This window comes from Neomonachus schauinslandi, chromosome 4 (genome assembly GCF_002201575.2).
Source record: "Neomonachus schauinslandi chromosome 4, ASM220157v2, whole genome shotgun sequence".
Classification (NCBI taxonomy): domain Eukaryota; kingdom Metazoa; phylum Chordata; class Mammalia; order Carnivora; family Phocidae; genus Neomonachus; species Neomonachus schauinslandi.
Window position 1 is genome coordinate 11,769,615 of NC_058406.1, and position 18,978 is coordinate 11,788,592.

Consider the following 18,978-nt stretch of genomic DNA (forward strand, 5'->3'; position numbering starts at 1 on the left):
AAAATACCGTCTTTCTCTGCTCAGGTCTGAAGTTTTTATTGGGAAAGTGTTTGTGACTGTTGGAATGGAACGTTTGCCTGCAATCCAGGGAAAGGTGAAATAAACAGTAAGTGCAACTGTGGGTGGATCCCACTTGGCCCGGTTTGCGACAGGTGAGAGTGGCCGGCAGTGACGGATCTGACAGGTGCGGAAGCAGATCTGCGGTGGCAACTCACAGGACAGGACACTGCCTCGTCCCCAGAACGGGCGGCACAGAGCTTGTCGTCCAAGCCATGATGTTATTGGCGAGAAAACCCGTCTTTATCTACCCATTGAGGCATGACAGGCAAAGTCAAATCATGCGTGGGTCCATGACTGTGACCTTCCTGGGGCCAACAGAGGTGGACGGGGTGTGAGCGGGTGTGGAAGGTGTGGGGGCTGCGGGGGCTCTTTCGGTTCCCGCTTCCGAACTGAAGATCTCTAGCACCTGGGGACGGGATACCGTGTGGTCTTCCAGGGGTGGTCAAGAATTTGAGATGCGACACTTCAGGGCGAAGACCCTGTTCTGAATTTCTAGTAATTCAGTGTCTGTTCCTTTTTAATTTGGCGGCTTGGGCTCCTTGGTGGCAGGGAACACATCTTGCTCATCTCTGCCCCCAGCGTCTCACCTCTCGTAACGCTGGAGACAAGTGCTTTTGAGCTGTCCCTTTTCAAAGCCAGAAACGCTCATTAAGGTTCATCCTGGGTGAATCAGGCATTTTTCTTGGCGGCCTGCCTCACGATGCAAGGAGCCTTTGTTTCCTGGCTGATCTCACTGCTGTGGGTGAAAGAGCAGCCTTGGAGTGTTCCCGAGCGAGAGGTGGGTCCACCGGGCGGCAGCAGCAGGGTGGTTACCGTGCACCTGCACCCGGAGCATCGAACCCGGGGTTCGAGAGGCTCAGGCGGAATTTAAATCACACACACAGGTAGATCTTTATTAGCACCGAAGGGGCCCTTCCATATTGTGCAGTAAAAACAGAAGGCTGCTGTTATTCACAATAGCCAGAAAACGTGGAAGCAACCCAAGTGTCGATGGATGAATCCACAAAATGTGGTGTCTACACACAAAGGAGTAGTCTTCAGCCTTAAAAAGAAAGTTCTGGGGCACCTGGCTGGCTCAGTTGGTGGGACATGTGACTCTTGATCTCGGGGTTGTAGGTTTGAGCCCCATGTTAGGTGCAGAGATTAAATTTTTTTTTTCTTTTTAGAGAGAGAGAGAGCATGCACGTGGGGGGGTGAGGGTGGGGAGGGGCAGGGGGAGAGGGAGCGAGAATCTCCAGGAAGCTCCCTGCTCAGCAGAGCGCAACACGGGGCTTGATCCCGTGACCTGAGCCGAAATCAAGAGTCGGACGCTTAATGGACTGAGGCACCCAGGCACCCCTTAAAAATAAAATCTTAAAAAAAAAAAAGGAAAGTAGTTCTAACATAGGCTACAACACGGATGAACCTTGAGAACTTTATGCCAAGTGAAGTGTTACCAAAGACAAACTACTGTATGATTCCACTCATAGGACGGCGAGTCGTCAGAGTCTCAGAAACAGAAAGCGGAAGGGTGGTGGCTGGGGCGGGGAGTTGTTTGGTGAGGACGAGTTTTGCAGGATGCAGAGTTCTGGACGGTGGTGGTGGTTGCACAACGATACGAATGTACCTAATGCCGCCGAACGGTGCACTTAACAATGGCTAAGAATGTAAATTTTGTTATGTATATGTGACCACAATAAAAAAGAGGAAAAATGGAAAGTGGACAGGTTATATCACACCCTGTTTTTTTTTTTAAGTATTTTATTTAAGATTTATTTGAGAGAGCGAGCGAGGGAGCGTGTGTGCTGGGGGAGGGGCAGAGGGGGAGGGAGGGAAAGAATCCGAAGCAGACTCCGTGCTCAGCCTGACAGGGGGCTCGATCTCACAACCCTGAGATCATGACCTGAGTCGGATGCTTAACCGACTGAGCCACCCAGGAGCCACCTATCACACCCCGACTTTGAAGGGAAAGCTTTCTGTATGCCCGTTTGTCATGACATAAAGGTCTGGAAGGAAATACAACAGTCAGCGGGGGGTGGGGGGTGGGACTCGGGGCATGGAGGGCCTTTCACTTCCACCCCGATGCACTCTTGCACCATCTGGCTTCTCTGAGAGCGTTGCCGCCTGGGCAGCTGTGCCGGGAAGCCGTGCTTGCCGGGAGAGGGCCCTGGAGGTCAGCCGTGGAACTCGAGGTCACAGCTGACCCGGTCATTGCTCTGTGCTGGAGGCGGCTCACCTCGCCTTGGTGAGATATGATGACTTGGCAAGACGCGGCTTTAAGTAATTCTGATCCGGGCGGCTGCTAACACTTCGAGAGCACGCAGAGCAAGGGCCGGGTGTTCCCGCAGCGATGGGGGAGGTGGGCAGTCACCACCTTCCCTGTACAGACGGGCAAACGGAGAGGCTAAGAGGACAAGGAGGCTGCCCAAGGGCGTCCAGCTGGGGGCGGGCAAAGGGAACAGGCCTGAGGCCATGCCTGTCCGGCCCCGCCCTGGGCTCAGTGCAGGAGCCCCCGCCCCTCTCCAAGGATAAGGACACTTCCTTCTGGCACCTGTGCATTCCTCTTCAGCAAGTAAAAGGAACAGGCTTGCTTTTTTGTTAATAAAGTAGAATAACGTTTATTTATTTAAAATTTTTATTATACATGCTGTATTCATGGAACATCAAGACCTCTGAAGGGACTCGAATTGGATATAAAGCATGTCCAGCTGAGCTGGCTGTCATGCTTGGCGTGGGAACAGTTACACTGATGCTTTCTTCCCCTTATAGGTGGCCATCATTTTCTTGATTTCAGCAATAGCTTTGCCTGGATTCAGCCCCTTGAGAGAAGAGAAGAGAATCGATATCACGGGGCAAGCGAGACCGAATGAAGAACCCAGGGCCTTGGGCAAACTCCCCCAGTGGTAACAGGGTCAAAGCAAGGTGGATGCAAACCACGTCCTTCCAAAGCCAAGGGCTCAGGCTCAGGGCTCTCCCGTTTCCACCTGCAGACACCTCCCCACGGCGAGAGCCCAGCCCAGGGCTGACCCCCCGAGGGCTGTGTGCTCAAAATGCACACACATCCAGGAGGGGGCAGCTTTTCCATGGCCACAGCCAGTGTCCCAACCAGCCAGCGGCCCCTGGGCCCTTACACGTTCCCACGGGCATAGGCGAGCCCTCACGGGTGACGGGGAGCGAGCCTAAGCGCCATCAGCAGTCTGACTGGCTGGCCACGCTGCTTCTGCAGGAGGCACCATGACTGAACCCCGCGAGGGAGGGAGACCGTGAAGACGTGGCAAAACGAGACAAGGACTCCTCCGAGGTTAGAAGGGAGTCCCCCCGTTGTAGCAGGACAACTCTAACCCTGACACTGAAGTGTGTGGGAAGAGGCCCAGAAGATGGGTCGTGAAGACCCTGAGCAGAAAGCGAAGTCTGTCGCCTCTAACACCCAGGAACTGGCCAAGGATACGTGGCCATGCCCTCTCGGTGGCAAGAAATTCAAGGGCCCTGAGTTTGTATGCGTATCTACCATCAACAAGCATGCAGACTGAGGAAGTAAAGGAGGAAGGTGGCATTTGTAACAACTTTCTCCCTGGTGCCAAGCGCCCGGCTCTGCCACCTGGCCCTGCCCAGATACTCCCCCCAGGCCCAGCCCTGGGACCCCCCTGCTCACACCGGTCTCCCCAGGGCCTGATGCTCTCTGGTCGGCCCCGGCCCCCCATGTTGGGCTATGGAGCTGGTCCAGGGAACTAGGATGCCTTCTGCGGACACCCATGGGCTGCTATGGAACACCGTGACCAGGATGCTCCAGATGGCGTGGACTTCCCTTACGCCACCTACTTGCCCTCACTCCGGGTACCATCTATACTTGTGACTGCCTCGTCCCACCCAGCTGAGAAACCTTTGTCCATTCAACTCTACTGCCAAAAAAAGCACTTCCATAGTGGGGGAAAAAGTGTGGAAAGAAAGAAAAAGAAACGAGATCTTCAGAGAGAAAGAATGGGAGAGAGGACACTCTTCAAAGACTGATCTGGGTCTCCAAAGTAAATTAAGGGGAAAAGGCAGTGTGCGACAGAACAGGGCCCATGTGCATTTGTGGGCAGTGGGAAACCTCTGGAAGGGTCTCCGCGGCGCCCCTGCCCGCCCCCGTTTGCCGCAGGGCTTAGTGGTGTGCACCTCATCTGGGGCAGCAGGAAGAGACCACTCTGGGAGGCGGGGCGACTTGCTTTTCCGGCCCTGCCCTGTCCCCATAACGACCTCTGCAAATCGCTGGCTGCCCCCCCTCCCCCAGCTCCCACCCAGGGCTCAGCTTCCCCGGCTGTGAAAGGGACCCTGCCAGCTCACACAATCTGGGCCTCATCTCGTCCCACAGGTCACAGAGCACCTCCATTCCTGTCTCCTGAAAAGGCGCCTGCCCGGGGAACGCACCTCAGAAGCTCAGGCAGAGCTTTCGGAGAAACACGGCGGCCCGGCCTACCCTTGGAGCTGCCGTCTCTGACAGTCTCCCAGGCCGGACCCCTGTCTGTGGGCCCATTTACTGAGCGCTCACTGTGTGCCAGGAGTTGTTCTAAGCACATCAGTGCCTTAACCTGCCCCACAAGTTAGAGGTCCGGGGGGGGCAGAGCCTGGGGGGCAGGCTGGAGCCTTTGTTCTCCCTCGCCTCGGGGCCCCCGCCAGGCCGCACTGCTGCCAGACCATGAAAACACTGTGGTAGAGACAGGGGTCCCTGGAAACACAGTGTCGGCAAAAAAGCAGGGAATTACCCAGTCTCGATTTCCTGTTTAAGCTATGCTATCTCCCCCTACTGCTTTTTAAAAACTGCCAACTGGTTACCCTAGAGTTTTCCATCTTGCTGTCTGCTTCCTCGCTGCCTCTTTCAGGGACCCTGCTCTGCAGTCTCTGCTGGAAGGGCAGCCGTGTCCTGGGCCACATGGCCCCGGCTGCTCCCTGCCTGTTGACCGGACCGGGGCCGGCACCTGACCAGCGGGCAGCCAGTCCACAGCAGGCCATCCTCCTGGGATGCGGGCTGCCATGGACATGCTGACAGAAGACTGGCAGGTGGCGGGAGCCGAAGGTCAGGGTGAGTGCAGGAAGCGGGAGTGAAAGCAAGGTGAGCCGGAGCCCTGAGACGGACGGAAGCCGTGGAGAAAGAAGAGGCTGGCTGCGAGAGCACAGCATGTTGGCAGCAACGTTGTGAGCCGGAGACCCTGCGACACGGAGCGGGAATCCGGTCCCCACAGCTACCTGCCTTCTGCCGCCTTTCCTCTTGCGGCTCCCATCGAGTCGAGGAGAGCAGAGGTTCCTATTCGTGGATTCCTGGGGCATCCCCGACTCCCTCAGGCCCGCGTGCGACCCACAAGTAAACCCTTCTCCCGAGGGGGAGGGGCTGAGCCAGTCTGGTCCTTGCAGCCGGGGGCCAGCTAGCCCGCAGGCTCGCCCCGAGGAGCCCAGGAGGCAGGGCCGGGGCCGCATACCTTGGGGCAGGTCCTGGTGCAGTTCATGATGGTGTGGCAGCGGTACAGGGAGAACGGGTCCTGCAGCTTGGCCAGGCGCTCCTCTGTGAAATCGTCTCTCGAGTCGATCATCCAGCGGTAGGCCTGGGGAGCCGGGGGGGGGGGCTGATGAGCCGTGCTGGCAACGTAACAAAGCCCCGGGGGAGCAGCCGAAAGGCAGTCCCTCAGCTTAGAGGCCTGTCTCTGCTCTGTAAGTCTTGCCCCCTTTCAAGGAGAGGTCCCTCCTCTAGAACTCCTCTCAACTAACGCCCCCCCCCCCCCCCCCCCCGGCCCCGGAGCGCACCGCACCTGGTACCCTGGTGTTTCATTACACGTCATTAGGTATCGTTTCATTATCTTAAGGTGCTCGGTGGCTTCCTGCCCAGATTATGAGTGAGGGAAGGCAAGGACCATATCACATGACCCTGTCCTCATAGCACCAACCCACGCTCTCCCAGTAGACTGATGACTTAGGAGATGTGTCCGGAGATAGTATGTTCCACGGATGGACTCTTGGGTCAGCCTGCCCTGGAGCCTGGCACAAGCCGGCCGGAGGCAGCTGACCGCCCAAGCACAGGCTGCTCGCAGTGAAGCGGAGGGGGCTCCGTGCCCCACCAAGTCACAGTGTGGGGGCAGAGGCCAACTGTGAACGCGCCTCGTTATTCGATCTTTCACGTGGATGGAAATCAATACTGCTAAGTGCTCACACAGCACGTAACTTCCCTTTTTGTGGGATGATGAGAAATGAGAACTTGTTTTTTGAAATTAGGAATCTGTGAAAAGCACTGACCACAGATGTAAAAAGCCCAGCTTTCTGGGAACAAAGGCAGTTTCTCTGCAGGGGGCTATACATATAAGGCGACGGGCACTGAAAGGCAGTGCTATCTTCTTGTGAAGTAACCCTTAAACCCAGGACTCCAGGCTTTCATTAGCCTGGAAACCAGTTCCAGCCTTAGAAGCTGGGAAGCTGCCCCTCGACGAAATTTCTCTCCCCTGCTTGCAGGTCAGAAATCCCCACGCGAGGGAGCTGGGCGGCCACCCGACAGCTGCGGTCTGGGGACAGTGGGCAAGTGGGTAGGCAAGAGCCAGCTGCACTGGGGATACGTTTTAGAACACCTGCAAGGCCTACTTTGCCAAAAAGCACAAGACCACCCCTTGGGGTGGCCCTCACCACACAGAAATGAGGTATTTTGCAGATGAAGATTTACTGAAAGCCCAGTGAGCAGAATGCAGCCAACTGCCCTGTTTGTAATGGATGCCCTTCGGAACGCCTGGTTTCCAACAATATACTGTCCTCTTGGACTCTTCCTTTTTTTTTTTTAAAGATGTATGTATTTATTTATTTGAGGGAGGTGGGGAGGGGCAGAGGGAGAGGGAGAGAAGCAGACTCCACAGTGAGCGTGGAGCCTGACACAGGGCTGGCTCTCGGGACCCTGAGACCACCACCTGAGCCGAAACCAAGAGTCAGCCGCTCAATGGACTGTGCCGGCCAGGCGCCCCTGGATGCCTCAGTTTGAAGCTTTTAGAGCAGTGAGGGAGCACCTTACCTGCATAAGAACCGCAGGCCCCAGGTATTTGTCTCCGTTCCACCAGTAGCTAGGGCAGCTGGTGCTGCAGCAGGCACAGAGGATGCACTCGTACAGCCCGTCCTGTGTGGAGGGGAAGGGCGGTCAGGAGCACGTCAGGGGACGGGCGGTCATGCCTCCAGCTGACTGAACGTCATTTCTGGGGTCAGTGCACGAACAAAGTGCCCACCTGCATGTGAGTTTTCTTGGCAAAATCTTAGGGGCGGCCTGCAGAGATTTATCAGATTCATAAAAAAGGTCTTGGAATCGAAATGTATGTGTTTGCTGGGTTAGAATCCAGAGTTCTTAGGTCCAAGCACTTATCCTCTAATAAACAATAACCTCTCAGTTATCTAAAACAAAAACAAAAACAAAAACAAAAACAAAAACCCCACAAAAAACCAACCAACCCACCCCAAACACCTTACTGCCTAGAATGCACTCCAGGAGAAATGAGGAAGGACCTGCGTGCTGGGGCATCCAGGAGTCTACCCCAGCCTCTGCCCGGGCTGGCAACGGAGACATCATTCTAAATAAGCCCCATGCGCTGTACTCACTTTCCCTCATTTGATCATCACAACAATGCTACGGCGTGAGGACTACTAGCGTCGCAGAGAGGTCAGGACATTGGTCCAGGGTCACACAGCTCCAAGTAGCCACGGCTGGGACGGGACCCCAGGCAGTCCGACTCTGGAATGCCTGCCTGCACTTGAACCCTGCCATGCTGACTCAATCTGTCCCCCCAGTTCTAACAAACTGGACTTTCTGATTTTGCGAAAAACAGAAACGGTTAAAAGCAGCAAGACAGAAGGGCACACTGACAGCTGACTGTAACAGATGACGCAGAGTTGACGGTCATGATTGTAACCCTGAGTCTTCAACAAAATCTATGTTCTGTTCAGAGAGCAGATGGGAGTGCAAACTGCCTCACTGGTCTAGAAAGCATAGGGTGATGGTCATATTCTTTGATACACTTATAGAAAAACTAACAAGAAAAGGAACTCAAATTTTTGGCTAGAACTCGAAAGATAAAGATGTTTATCCAGCCTTATTTGTAACACTGAGCAACTGGAAATAATTTCATTGTCCAATGTCCAACAGTAGGTAGAATGGTTAAATAATACACAATGCATTCAACTGAGGTAGCAGAAAGCAACGTCTAAGCAAATGCTTATGAAGAATTCTTAAGAACATGGGAAAATGGGGTGCCTGGGTGGCTCAGTCGTTAAGCATCTGCCTTCAGCTCAGGTCATGATCCCAGGATCCTGGGACTGAGACCCGCATCAGGCTCCCTGCTTGGCGGGAAGCCTGCTTCTCCCTCTCCCACTCCCCCTGCTTGTGTTCCATCTCTCACTGTGCCTCTCTCTGTCAAATAAATAAATAAAATCTTAAAAAAAAAAAAAAAAAGAACATGGGAAAATGCTCACAATAACATAAGTGAAGGCAGGATACAAAAGCATATTTACATTTTGATCCCAGCTACATAAAAATGTCATGTAGCACATAAAAGAAAAAACAAAAATAGCTGTCAATGGACGTTATCCTGGTGCTGGAATATTACAGATTATTTATATTTTAAAATAGTTAACCTGTATTTTCCAATTACCCACAGTGAGCATGATGCCTTTTAAAACCGTGAGAAAAAGTTATGTTCAGCGTATTAATTTAAGGAAGTGAAAAATGCTTAACAAATTTTTGGTATTTAAATGTGTAAACTTGGTTATCTAGAAAACACACTCAGGGGGGCCCTTCGTGCCCTCCTACTAGTGCATGGAGGAGGCGGTTCCTAGCTGGGGGCTTGCCTAAGGGAGGAATGCAGGAGGGTGAGTTGGCCGGAGAGACCAGAAACCAGGTCCGATCAGGACACGGTCCACCCGCCACCACCCCCCCCGCCCCGCCCCAGTCAGGAATGCGGGGCAGAGCCTTGTCCAGAGAACAAGAACTCCTGACCCAGGAGAGAGCTGTCCGCACTGAGTTACATCACTCCACGAAGAGCGCTGGGCATTCACATGAGGGCTCTCCTTTCTTAAAGTTTTACAGGAAGAGGAGAGGGCCTCAACATTCTCCAAGACTTCTAAAAGGTACAGTGCAGGGCGCCTGGGTGGCTCAGTCGGTTAAGCCACTGCCTTCGGCTCAGGTCATGATCCTGGAGTCCCGGGATCGAGTCCCGCATCGGGCTCCCTGCTCGGCAGGGAGTCTGCTTCTCCCTCTGACCCTCCTCCCTCTCATGCTCTCTGTCTCTCATTCTCTCTGTCTCAAATAAATAAATAAAATCTTAAAAAAAAAAAAAGGTACAGTGCATTTACTCAGCCACGTGCCTAACACATATTGATAAATAACCAGCACCAGGGCCTCGGGATTCAGAAAGGAGTAAGACTCGGCCGCCGTCCTGGATGTGCGCTCAGCCTGCTCGAGAGGCGCCGGTCAGGGATGCTCTTCGGGCAAGTGCTGAATCGGAGGACCGCGTGACGTACCGACTGTGACACAGCACACGTCCTTGGCCCCATGCAGACATGCTGTCAGGACCCATCTGTTGGGTCCCTTTCCCACTGCCCCTCTCCACAAGGACACTGAATATGCATGGAGTGCAGGTGTAAATCAGAGGCTTCTCAGGGGGAAGAGTGCCAGAGAAGGAGACTGAAAACTTGAGAATGACCCCTTCACTGTAAGATGTCACAGCCTGGACACTGGAACGCCAAGAGAGTGACAGGGCCATCACCGCCCCACCCAGCAGTCCCCGGACACTCGGCGTTAGGAAAGAACGGCAAGGTTCCAGTCCCCATTTGGCCGCCACCTGTAACACAGGGTGGGAGCACGACTGCCAGGGGCCGGCACGTGTCTGATGTGCCCACACCATTAAAGAGCAGCTTTGACGGAGCTGTCACCTTGGCAAGACTCGATTATTTGCATACAGGTTTCCTCTGAAACAAACATTCTGCAACATGGTAATCATATGCCCTTCCAGGCAAGGCAGATGTGCTCCGGATCCTTGGTCCACTGTGGGCCCCTTGTGGGATCACACTACCCCCTGGCCCTGAGAGGATGGGTGTCCAGCCCTTGGACAGATGCTCTTGCAGTTCCTTTCCAGAATACGCTCCATAATGGTCTGCAGCGTCCCATGCTGCTACTCCCCGCCCCATCCCCTCAAGCCAGGCATCCTGGCAAGCATGTTTGCAACAAAATTCCTCAAAGCAAGACAATAAATGCGGACTAATGACCAGTTTCTCACGATCTTCTATAGACTGCAGATACTGCTGCTTGCCCTCCTGGGATTCATCCTTCTTCTTCAAATAAGGTTCAATGGATTTGTACTGAGCGTAGAAGTTGCTCAAGTCCTGAGGTTAAGAGGAAGAAGAAGAAAAGAAGGGTCAGATTCCACCATCACTCCCTAGCGTTCTTATTCACCCCATTTCTTGGACACTGCCCTTGGACTCCCTAGCTTTCTTATTCACCCCATTCTTGGACACTTCCCCATCCCACACCAGCAGAAGTCTGACTCTCTTCCCTCAGTGTGGATCCATGCAAGGATGACAGAAGGAGAAATGGTCAGAGTGTTAATTGTGGCTGGGAAATCTCTCCTTCACCCACTTGGGTAACCTTCCAATCCTGCAGCCCTGTCAGTGAAGGTGCTAAGACACGGGGAGGCAGAGATTAAAGTACAACGTGTAACAGCTGTTGCCTTCCCCACTGGTCTTTTCCACGTGAATTCTTTGTAGTTATGGCCAAATTCTTGATTCTGGGGCTGTTCCAACTCTAAAATCCTATGCCCTATTATTCCCAAACAATCCTCCCCAATGAGTGGCTGGAGAATCTTCTAGGCATGTTTATCTTCCACCATTCAAATTCCTTAATTAAACCCAGGAAAAAAGCCTGCCCTAGAGAACGATAACATGTATCTCTCTCACACACACCTCTTCCCTTCTCCCTGGAAAATAAAAAAAGGGGGTAGGGAGAGTGGGAGAGAGAAGGGGATGGGAGAGGGTGGGGAGGCAGAAACTCACGGGAACAAGATCCTTTATCACATACATATGCGGAAGAGGGTAGATTTTTGAGACTTTGTTGAGGTTGGTGTCGATCCTTCGGGTGCAGGCCAGGGTGTTGCCTCCGTTGATGTTCATGGCACAAGAGCCACAGATGCCTGAGAGAGAGAACGCATTTAACACTTGCTCACCCAGGTTCTGGCAGTCCAGCTGCAAACTCTTTCTAGAATGTCATTCCCCGACCATCAGGAGCAGCACCAACACGGAGTACACCTGCGGCAGAGGTGCCCTGTTGCTGTTTTCCTCCTCCTCCGTCTTCCTGCCTGGAATGTACATCTAATGACTGTAGTTCCAAATGCCATTTTGTGACCGTGAGGCAACAAGGGTTGGAATCTACACGCTACAGCCGGTGCTGGAGACAGAAGGGGCCTGGGGCGCTGTGGGCATCATGGAGTTCCCACACCAGTCCTAGCGCCATGCTTCATGCATTTTCAGAAGTAAATTAGCACCCCAACCCCCACCCCCTTTTTATTTATTTATTTATATATTTTTAAAGATTTTATTTATTTGACAGAGAGAGACACAGCGAGAGAGGGAACACAAGCCGGGGGGAGGGGGGAGAGGGAGAAGCAGGCTTCCCGCCGAGCAGGGAGCCTGATGCGGGGCTCGATCCCAGGACCCTGAGATCATGACCTGAGTCGAAGGCAGACGCTTAACGACTGAGCCACCCAGGCGCCCCATCCCCAACCCCTTTTTTAAAAAGCCCCTGTTATTTGAACTCAAACTGTGACAGAGCCCAAAAGCAAATCAACACTGTGCTGGTCATGTTCCAGCTGAGGCCTGGACATGGATTATCCACATAGAACTCTTAACTCTATTGTCTTCACTAAAACTAGCAGCACAGTGGTTGCCCCCGGGACACGAAACCAACATTAACTGCATGAGCATTGCCCTTCCAGGGAGAAGAATGAACTCATGTGAAAGCAAAGCAAAGCAAACCAAGCAAAAACAAGGTGCTGACCAAGGACCCTGAAAATGATACGTTTCTTTGCCTGGACTCATTTGCTGTGTATGGAAATTTCCTAGGTATTTCAGAGTTTAAAGAGGACTATGCAATCTGAACCCACTTCTCTGAAGCTTTTTGAAGATCATCAGGTCAGAGAAATGTTATTACTTGTGAAACTGTACTGGGTTATCACTTTAGTAAGACCACACCCTCTTCTCCTGTAAATCCTTTTTTTTAAAGGTTTTATTTATTTGAGAGTGAGAGGGAGAAGCAGATGCCCCACTGAGCAGGGGACCTGATGTGGGACTCAATCCCAGGACCCTGGGATCATGACCTGAGCCAAAGGCAGACACTTAACAGACTGAGCCACCCAGGCGCCTTCCCGTAAATCCTAGTAGGCGTGTAAGAGAACACAAAGACCCATCATAAGCAAATACCCCTTAAGTTTCCCAAGAGACTGAATGCTATCAATATATTTACATGTGCCTAGCATCCAACCAGAGAAGTATGCTCTTATAAGAAATGGTATACTATTTAAAAAATAAATCCAATGAGTCTTCTCTGAAAAAGCCTCCCCTGGAAAGTCTCTTAACAATCAATAAGGGAATAAAAAGTATTCCCTTTTTGATATTCATTTATATCAATTAATTAAAATCATTCTGGGTGGGATTAATTAATATCATTCTGCCTCATACTTTTTAGTCCAGATGGATCGCATCATATGTTCCTGGCTCTGAAAAAGTCTTACGGGGAAAGGTTACTGAAAAGCATCTATATTTCCTGTGTTGCCAGGACTTACACGGGGAAGGCTGGTATTTAATTACAGCAGAACGTTCCCTGAACAGCAGGACTCAGCCAAACTATCCTAGTATCTGTCAGCATTTGGTACACTAAATCCCACCCTGTACGATTAGCTGAATCAAAGCAGACGTCTTAGAAGAAGACTGAAATACTTGAAACGTACAGCAGAACACAGACAAGAGTGATGGGCCAGTATCTATAGTGACTTTTCCTTTTATGAAAGGTCATTTTAGGAAGAAGTTTCACACTGGTCGTGGCCCAAACTACCCTGTTTTGGTTTTATCCCAGGTCTTCCCAGCCTGGCCAGCAGAGTTACCGCCTGAGTGCAGATCTGGAATCTGACAGCTCTGGCTGACTCCTGGCTCCCCAGCTAACTATCTATGTGTTTTTTTGGAAGTCCCTTAACCTCCCTGGGCCTAAACACTCATAGTGCTGGTCTATTCCCCTTCAAGTGCCCAGAACAGAGCCTGGCCCACTGACTGGGCTCTATGGCTGTCAGGAACCATCAGCCCTTGTGGTATCCCTTGCGATTTTTGCCACGTCCGAGTACTGCTGAAGGATTATTTATGAGTTTTCTTAAAATCAACTCATTTTTACTTAAATTTATATTAAAAGACGATTATCACTGTTACATGGTCATTAGTAATTATATTTTTCTAACATGTCACATAAATATACAGCTATTACAGTAAAAAATGCTGGTCTGAACACTGCCTAAAATCAGCTCCTGTAGCACCAGCAGCATACTGTGGGAAACTGTTCCCACCCAGAACGTTTCTACTGAGCAGCTGCTCTATACACGTGTACACACGTAATGCTGGGAGCTGGGGGGCGGGGGCACGGTACCCCCTGCTAGATAAGGGTTAAGTGTGCGTAAGCACCAACTAGAAACTCTCCACTGTCCCCCCCCACCTCCCCTCCAGTGAATGAGCTCAGCACGATGTTGAGGTGGCTGCTAGCAGGTGGGAGCTAGTCCCCGAAGGGTGCGGCAGCTCAGGGGGGTCGCCAGATGCAGTAACCACGTGACATAAAGCTCCCAACGGGAAGAAAACTCAGAAACCAGAACCTGTACTACGCTTGGAATTTTTTTTTAAAGATTTTATTTATTTAACAGAGAGAGACATAGCGAGAGCAGGAACACAAGCAGGGGGAGGGGGAGAGGGAGAAGCAGGCTTCCCGCAGAGCGGGAAGCCCGATGTGGGACTCGATCCCAGGACCCTGGGATCATGACCTGAGCCGAAGGCAGACGCTTAACGACTGAGCCACCCAGGCGCCCACGCTTGGAATTTTTTTAAGATTTTATTTATTTATTTGACAGAGAGAGACACAGCGAGAGAGCAAACATAAGCAGGGGGAGTGGGAGAGGGAGAAGCAGGCTTCCCGCCGAGCAGGGAGCCCGATGCGGAGCTCGATCCCAGGGCCCTGGGATCATGACCCGAGCCAAAGGCAGACGCGTAACGACTGAGCCACCCAGGCGCCCCTATGCTTGGAATTTTTGGTGCATTTACCCAAGGAAAGGAAGTGTGATGCCCAGCAAGGTCACCTGGCAGAAGGCCAGCTCAGTTGTGGCAGGCCCTGGAACCAGAGCCTAAGTGTCTAAAGCCTAACAAGGAAGGAAATGCTTACCTTCTCTGCATGATCTTCGGAAGGTCAAGGTAGAATCAATTTCATTCTTAATCTTGATTAAAGCATCCAACACCATAGGACCACATCTGACCAAAAACAACAAAACACCCCAGTTGTATTGATGGGAAGTTCAAACTCCCTGCATTTTATCATAATATGATCTAAGACATCTGAGCAGAGAGCCTGACGTGGAACTTGATCCCAGGACCCTGGGATCATGACCTGAGCCGAAGGCAGACGCTTAACGACTGAGCCACCCAGGCGCCCCAAAGGAAATTTTTTTTAAAGCTGTGAACCTTTCACCTCCTCACCCCCGATACTTCACTTCTGATACTCCTGGTCACCAAATGCGTAGTTTCCAGAACCGAGCAATCCTGCAACACCAGCTGGGTGTCCCACATCATAACTCAATCTGCCCATTGACACAGAGACAGCCTCAGGTCCTACAGGGGAGGGGCTCGGTTCACAGACTGCCCACCCTCCTCAGACCTTGCAAGTCTAGCTGTCACCTGTGCTCCGGATGGCTGGCTATAAATCAGAGATTCTCATGATCCCCTCCCTGGGTTTGATAACTGCTAGAGTGGCTCACAGAACTCAGAAAAACAGTTAACTTACTAGACTATGACTTAGTAAAAGAGCCAAATGGAAGAGATGCACAGGGCCAGGTATGTGGGAAGGGGAAGCAGAGTCACGCCCTCTCCCTGGACCTCCATGAGTTCACCCACCTAAGCTCTCTGAACCCCATACTCCATGGATTTTAAGGAGGCTTCAGGGCCTCGGCATGATTGGTTACACTGGCTGCTGGTTTAAATGATTCACCTCTAATCTCTCTCCCCTCCCAGGTCAAGGGGTAGGCCTCTGTGTTCCAAACTTCCAGACAGGGTGGGTTCCTCCCAGTTATCTAGGATATTTCTAGAAATCACCTCATTAACATAAAGGCTGGTGGCTGAAAGGCTCTTATGAATAACAAAAGACTACGCATTTTACCTTTGTTATTTATCTGGAGCTATTTCAGGAACTAGGAGCAAAACCAAAATATTATAATAAAAGATAACTCTGTAGCTCTTATCTCTTAGGATTACGAGGGTTTAGGAGGATTATGAGGGTTTTAGGAGCCAGAAAAACCCTGGACAAAACCAAAATATATACCACAAATCTATTATATTTGATGCGAACCCTGCCCCTCCCCCACCCGCAGCCCTCAATCAGCAACTTAGGCTATTTGACTTCTAATTTGGGTAATGGAATTTTTTTTTTTTAAAGATTTTATTTACTTGTTTGACAGAGAGAGAGAGAGCACAAGCAAGGGGAGCAGCAGAGGGAGAGGGAGAAGCAGCCTCCCCACCGAGCAGGGAGCCCGATGCAGGACTCGATTCCAGGACCCTGGGACCATGACCTGGGCTGAAGGCAGAAGCTTAACTGACTGAGCCACCCAGGCGCCCCTTGGGTAATGGAATTTTTTAAAACACAGATTTAAATGCTTACATCGTTAAACTACCTTTTCCTCTTATGATACTATCACTGTTAAATCTAAAAAGACCACACCCCTTCCTGAGGTTTCATGAATACATAAAATTTTCTTCTAGTTTTTACATCTTTAAAATTAATTAATTAATTAATTTTTTGAGAGGGGGAGTGGGGGGGTAGAGTGAGAGAATCGCAAGCAAGCTCCACGCCCAGCACGGAGCCCAAAGTGGGGCTCCAGCCCAGGACCCTGAGATCATTACCTGAGCTGAAACCAAGAGTCAGATGCTCAACCGACTGAGCCACCCAAGCACTCCTACATCATATTTTAAGGGCTGTGTCTCCCTCAGATGTCCTGTTACTGCTTTTTGTTTTTTGTTTTTTTTTTTAAAGATTTTATTTATTTATTTGACAGAGAGAGAGAGAGAGCAGAGAGCAGGAACACAAGCAGGGGGAGTGGGAGAGGGAGAAGCAGGCCTCCCACGGAGCAGAGAGCCTGATGTGGGGCTCGATCCCAGGACCCTGGGATCATGACCTGAGCCGAAGGCAGATGCTTAACGACTAAACCACTCAGGTGCCCCTACTGCTTTCTATTTGAATTCACGCTAGAAGATCCCAAGTTTTTGGAATTTATTTGATTTTTTTTTACGGCCCAGTTATCACAGTGAATGTAGCATGCACACTTGAAAAGAACGTGTTTTGCAACCATTTGGTGTGATGTCTCAAAAATATTAATTAGAGCAAGATGAATGATAATGTTCACATTATCTTTCTTTACTTCTTAATTGTTCTACCCATTGCTGAAAGGACTGCAGATGTTTGTTCCTTAATTCTTGAAATTCTTCAATTCTGCCAACTTTGAAGCTCTGTTATTAGGTGTATACACATTTACGATTGACAGGTCTTCCTGATAAAATGATCCCTTTATCATTATGAGATGTCCTCTTATTTCTGGCATATTCTTTGCCTTTTAGTAATCTGATTTTACCATAGCCACTCTACCTTTCTTATGCTTATGCAGTTTGTATAGATATCTTTTATCTTCAACCTGTGTCTTTACATTGTTAAAAACAAAACAACAGGCCCAAAATGGAGTCACTTATGCCAAGCCTCATGTCAAACTGAGACTTACCTTCAGTTTTGGTTCTTCCAGAAATGTAATTTAAAACCAGTCAATTAGGAATCACCTAGTTAGGCATTTGCCTAATTGATTTTGCCATCCTGTAAAGGAAAGTGACTTTGCCATAACCAATATGCTTTTTTGTTCTTTCTTCCCACTCCTGTCTGCCTATAAGTCTTTCATTTTGTACAGCTCTGTGGAGCTCCCTTTTCTTTGTTTTTTAAAGATTTTATTTATTTATTTGACAGAGAGAGACACAGAGAGGGAACACAAGCAGGGAGAGTGGGGAAGGGAGAAGCAAGCTTCCTGCGGAGCAGGGAGCCTGATGTGGGGCTCAATCCCAGGACTCTGGGATCATGACCTGAGCCGAAGGCAGATGCTTAATTGACTGAGCCGCCCAGGTGCCCCACCCCCCCCCTTTTTTTTAAAGTAGACTCCAACCACAACCCTGAGATCAAACCTGAGCTGAGGTCAAGAGCTGGATGCTTAACTGTATGAACCACTGGGTGCCCCTTGGTACCTGGCAGCATCTAATCTATCTGCTAGATTACATGCTGCCTGATTCAGGAATGGTTACATAAAGTCAGTAAAATCTTTAAAATTTACTTAGTTGCGGGGCGCCTGGGTGCTCAGTCATTAAGCATCTGCCTTCAGCTTAGGTCATGATCCCAGGGTCCTGGGATCGAGCCTCGCTCGGGCTCCCTGCTCTGCAGGAAGCCTGTTTCTCCCTCTCCCACTCCCCCTGCTTGTGTTCCCTCTCTCGTTGTGTCTCTGTCAAATAGATAAATAAAATCTTAAAAAAAAATTTACTTAGTTGAATTTTGTTTTTAACAATATTTAAAGTGCATTTCTTGTAAGCAGCATGAAACTTGGTTTTGCTTTTTATCTATTCTGACAATGTTTGCCTTTTAATTGGAGTGTTTAGTGCCTTTACATGGTGTAATTATTGATGTGTTTGGATTTGGGTCTCTCATTTTACTATTTTACTGTTTGTCTTTCCACTTGAGTTTGGGTCATGTTTTACTCTTCTTGGTATGATTAGTGAGGCTGGACTTTACGTTGGTCCTCGTGAATAACATGGTGTAGAAACTCTGGATTTTATTGTCTCTCTGGAGAGCACTGATTTTTAAAATAGTTTTTAATTTAAGTAGGCTCCATGCCCAACATGGGGCTTGAAGTTACAACCCTGAGATCAAGAGTTGCATGCTCTACCAACTGAGCCAGCCGGATGCCCGTGATTTTGTTTTGAAGACTGACTTTCTTTTCTTTTCTTTCTTTCTTTCTTTCTTTCTTTCTATTTATCTATCTATCTATCTATCTATCTATCTATCTATCTATCTATCATCTATCTATCTATCTATCTACCTATCTACCTATCTACCTATCTAACGCAGGCACCCATGAGCAGGGCAAAGAGGCAAAGGGAGAAAATCTTAAGCAGACTGCGCAGAGCGTGGAGCCTGACATGGGGCTCTATCCCACATCCTCAAGATCATGACCTGAACCAAAATCAAGTGTGGCCTGTACAATTTCCTTTTCTTTGAGTTTTTTTTTTTTTTTTTTTTAAAGATTTTATTTATTTATTTGAGAGAGAGAGACAGCGAGAGCAGGAACACAAGCAGGGGGAGTGGGAGAGGGAGAAGCAGGCTTCCCGCCGAGCAGGGAGCCCGATGTGGGACGCGATCCCAGGACCCTGGGATCATGACCTGAGCTGAAGGCAGACGCTTAACGACTGAGCCACCCAGGCGCCCCCTTTTCTTTGAGTTTTACTAATGATTTTTGGTTGCTGAGTATTTGGTAATTGTCTCCTTGACAAGAATGTTATATTATCAACTAGCTATATTGCTTAATAGAACTTACGTGTCAATACAGAGTCAAAGAAAGCATTGAGAGTAGTAGTTTTCAA

The 18,978-nt window shown here is 50.1% G+C and overlaps 1 protein-coding gene across 2 annotated transcripts in view; it reads right to left on the reverse strand.

Moving 5' to 3' along the window:
- Positions 1 to 2,665: 2,665 nt before the first annotated feature.
- The window catches only part of SDHB (succinate dehydrogenase complex iron sulfur subunit B), a 28,277-nt gene continuing 11,964 nt past the window's right edge, over positions 2,666 to 18,978 (reverse strand). The window contains exons 3-8 of one of the 2 annotated variants that reach the window (XM_044914392.1): positions 14,489 to 14,574; positions 11,077 to 11,213; positions 10,294 to 10,410; positions 7,070 to 7,159; positions 5,493 to 5,552; positions 2,666 to 2,858 (exon numbers count right to left, since the gene is read on the reverse strand). In XM_044914392.1, coding sequence (XP_044770327.1) covers positions 2,781 to 2,858; positions 5,493 to 5,552; positions 7,070 to 7,159; positions 10,294 to 10,410; positions 11,077 to 11,213; positions 14,489 to 14,574 — 568 coding nt within the window. In that variant the 3' untranslated portion in view covers positions 2,666 to 2,780. Of the gene's footprint in view, positions 2,859 to 5,492; positions 5,616 to 7,057; positions 7,160 to 10,293; positions 10,411 to 11,076; positions 11,214 to 14,488; positions 14,575 to 18,978 lie in introns of both variants that reach the window. The other variant, XM_021684070.1, reaches the window with a different exon arrangement.